At 39.2% G+C, this 3,509-nt stretch overlaps 1 protein-coding gene across 1 annotated transcript; it reads right to left on the bottom strand.

The window, feature by feature from the left end:
- Nucleotides 1–1,669: 1,669 nt before the first annotated feature.
- On the bottom strand, nt 1,670–2,608 carry LOC131513393 (putative olfactory receptor 2B8). The gene has a single exon (XM_058732578.1). The coding sequence runs from the start codon at nt 2,606–2,608 to the stop codon at nt 1,670–1,672; it is 939 nt and encodes a 312-aa protein (XP_058588561.1).
- Nucleotides 2,609–3,509: the final 901 nt, after the last annotated feature.

Raw genomic sequence — 3,509 nt, 5'->3', positions numbered from 1 at the left:
TGTCCCATTGAGGACACAAATACATTTACCTACACTGGGCTACACACTGGGAAAACCTACCAAGTATCATAAACCTTTCTTTGATGGTGGCATTGTCAAAGCTCCAGCTTTCATGGGAAAATACACTGTTCATGACAATAAATACATACAAAAAAAACCAGATCCATACCCCACAACATATGTATATACAAAGGGAGCTTGAGTTGAGACCTAAAGGCTACAATGTCACACTCACTTGTTATGAAAAGTTTCTATTTATTACTTATAATTTAGAATGGATTACAGCTATTTCATAATGAGACGACTATTTGTAAACCTCAGACATATTGAGATTTTTAATGATTAATATACATTTCTTTCTTAAATTTTCTCCTGGTGAATCTAAATGAGCTCCAAGAACATGGGATTTCCTGGAAAATAGAGGTCATTCTTTATTGTTTTGTAATATTTCCCTGCAATCAAATTGTATGGGACTTTTGGCAGATGTGAGATACAAAAGCCTTGGTTACTTCAGGCCTCAATCAAAGAATTTATAAAATGGTATGAAGTGAGTATCTAAATATATTTTACCCTTTGAGGGGCACCTGGGTGGCTCTGTCAGTTGGGCATCTGACTTCAGCTCAGGTCAGGTCTGTCGGTTCTTGAGTTTGAGCCCTGTGTCAGCCTCTAGGCTGACAGCTCAGAGCCTGGAGCCTGCTTCGGATTCTCTCTCCCTCTCTCTCTGCCCTCCCCCACTCACACTCTGTCCTTCTCTCTCTCAAAAATAAACAAACATTTAAAAATAAATAAATAAATAAATATATTTTACCCTTTGAAACTTTTGCTGCATTATTATAGGTAAAAAAAAAAATGTAAATTAGGACTTGTGTCATTTGATGTCCTCCAAAGACAAGTTTAATGAATGGGAGGGTTCACAAACTTAAAATAAGCAAGTTGCACACTCACATGGGTGTTTCAGTGACTATGCCCAAAATTACACATAAGCACCACCTGCTGTATTGCTACCTCATGCTCCCATTGTCCCTGGGATGACTGCATTACACCATCTCCCTCTGTGACATGAAGGCTACATTAAATTACTGTCACACTGCTATGGTCACACTAGGGCCTAATATCTGAATGAATTCATCAGGATTGATGTTACCAGGATTTTCTCTGAGCTAAAATTTTTCTTTCCCAAGTTATATACTAATTCTGGGAAAAAGCTGTGATACCGTCAACCTATGGACCATTTAATAGAGCCATGATCAAATTGCAAGAATAAGTGATATGCCTCCAGAAATTGCTAGAAAATGCTGAAATGCTAATATTTCCTACACTATTATAGTTGTTGCTATTCTTTTTTTCAGTATGCCTTTATAGTATGTGCATATTTTTTTTACAATTAGAAATGGAATACTATTCCCAAGAGGGGGTGAAACAAGAAAAACCTGTGGAGCTTTCTAAAAAATGAATATGATGCAAATTCTGTAGAAACACTAAACCAGCATCTCTGGAGGTTGGAATGAATCCATGAACTTAGACTTGGAATGCTCACTTGCATAAAAGAATACGGTAAGAAAATTTCCGTGAGAGTCATTAGGGGAAATATTGGAGGACATGTGCTGGACACAAACACCTTAAAGGGTCTGAATTCAAAGACTTCTATCACAGGGTCTTCCAACCCCAGTCATCTGGAGTCACAGCCCCCATAAAGCACATTCTTCATTGCACTCATCACATCCTTGTTCCTCAGTGTATAGATGAAGGGGTTGGCCATGGGGGTGATGATGGTGTAGAAGAGAGAAATGAACCTGCCCTGATCCTGGGAGTGGTTGTTGCTGGGCAGGAGGTAAGCATAGATGGCCGTGCCATAGAACAGGGAGACCACTGTAAGGTGGGATCCACATGTCCCAAACACTTTCCTCTGTCCCGCAATTGACTTTATTCTTAAGACCACCCTGACAATCTGACCATAAGAGAATGTGATTAATGCCATAGGTATGAGCAGAATGATCACACCGACAAAGAAGAGCTCAGACTCATTCACAGTGGTGTCAACACAGGCAAGCTTGAGCAGTGGGGCGACATCACAAAAGAAGTGGTCTATTTTATTTCTCCCACAAAGTGGTACAAGGAAGATGAGCACCGTCTGCAATGAGGAGTTGGCAAAACCAATGAACCATGATGCAGAAGCCATCAGGACACAGAGACGGGGATGCATGATCACTGTGTAGTGCAGGGGCCTGCAGATGGCTGCGTAGCGGTCAAATGCCATCACCCCTAAGAGAATGCATTCTGTGCCCCCCAACCCTAGAGCGATGAACAGCTGAGCTACACAGGCAGCAAAGGAGATAGACTTGTCTGGTCCCCTGAGATGGACCAGCAGCTGAGGAACAGTGCTGGTCGTGTAACACAGGTCCAGAAAGCTTAGGTTGGACAGGAAAAAGTACATGGGAGTCTGCAGGTGTGGGTCCAGGCGGGACAACGCAATGATGCTTGTGTTTCCCAGCAGGGTGAGCAGATAGAAGATCAGAAGAACCACAAAGAGGACTCGCTCCAGCTGAGGCCGGTCAGAGAAACTCAGCAGGATAAAGCCAGTGAAAGAACTTCCATTTTTCGGGTCCATCCTTTCTTACCACATGTTTTCTGTCAACAGCAAGTATTTAGCAATTTTTAAAGAAATGTTCTAAATAATAGAAAGTTAGCAGGGGTGGATGTATCATGTTAAAAGACATGGCCATTGGATTATATCAATAACTATTTGAATAAATTATGTACTCATTGAAACTGACATTGCTTATACTAATATAGTTCCACACTATCAAAAAAGTAAATCATTAATATGTAATAGAAAATCAAATAATGGACCTTGTGTTTCCATCAGTCATAGGTACAAAAGTTCTTTCAGTCTGATCTTAAATAGGATTTAAAGTACTTTGAATATGTAGGTACATTTAGAGAAAAACAGGATGAGGAAAAAGAGGGCATGAAATCAGAAAGAATAGGAAAGAGATGGAGACAGAAAGAGAGTCATTATTTTAAATATGTATCTCATAATTCCACACAACTGGATTTGCACACAACTCACATGCAGTACTTTATAATACAACATAATCTCCAAATGCATCCAGATGTAGGAATTTATGACCTACAATGTACTTATACAAAAAATTCAATTACATTCAAAATTTCATGACTAGATCTGCAAATAAACACACATTGGTGTTTTTTTCCTGTGGTAGTAAAACAAATAATCAGAGAGAACCAGAATACCACCATTCAATCACAGTGTTAACTTTTTCCCTAAAGATGCTTAAAATTACCATACCATTTTAACAGGAACTCCAAAAATTCATTTGGCTGTGTCAAGTCAGTTGGATTCAGAACTCAAAAACCCAGTCATCAATATTTTCCTCTTCCTTCTACAGATTTCTGTTACATACATTACACCAACTAGTGTCTGTAAAATTCCTGAAATAAGTTGGATTATTCCCTATCAACATTCTAGTCACAAAAAACATTTTAAA

The sequence above is a fragment of the Neofelis nebulosa genome, chromosome 6 (assembly GCF_028018385.1).
Source record: "Neofelis nebulosa isolate mNeoNeb1 chromosome 6, mNeoNeb1.pri, whole genome shotgun sequence".
Lineage (NCBI taxonomy): Eukaryota > Metazoa > Chordata > Mammalia > Carnivora > Felidae > Neofelis > Neofelis nebulosa.
This window is presented reverse-complemented; position numbering and strand designations above follow the sequence as displayed.

Bases quoted from the DNA above. Each gene is read 5' to 3' on its own strand.
- LOC131513393 (XM_058732578.1), bottom strand. From the start codon at position 2,608: ATGGACCCGAAAAATGGAAGTTCTTTCACTGGCTTTATCCTGCTGAGT.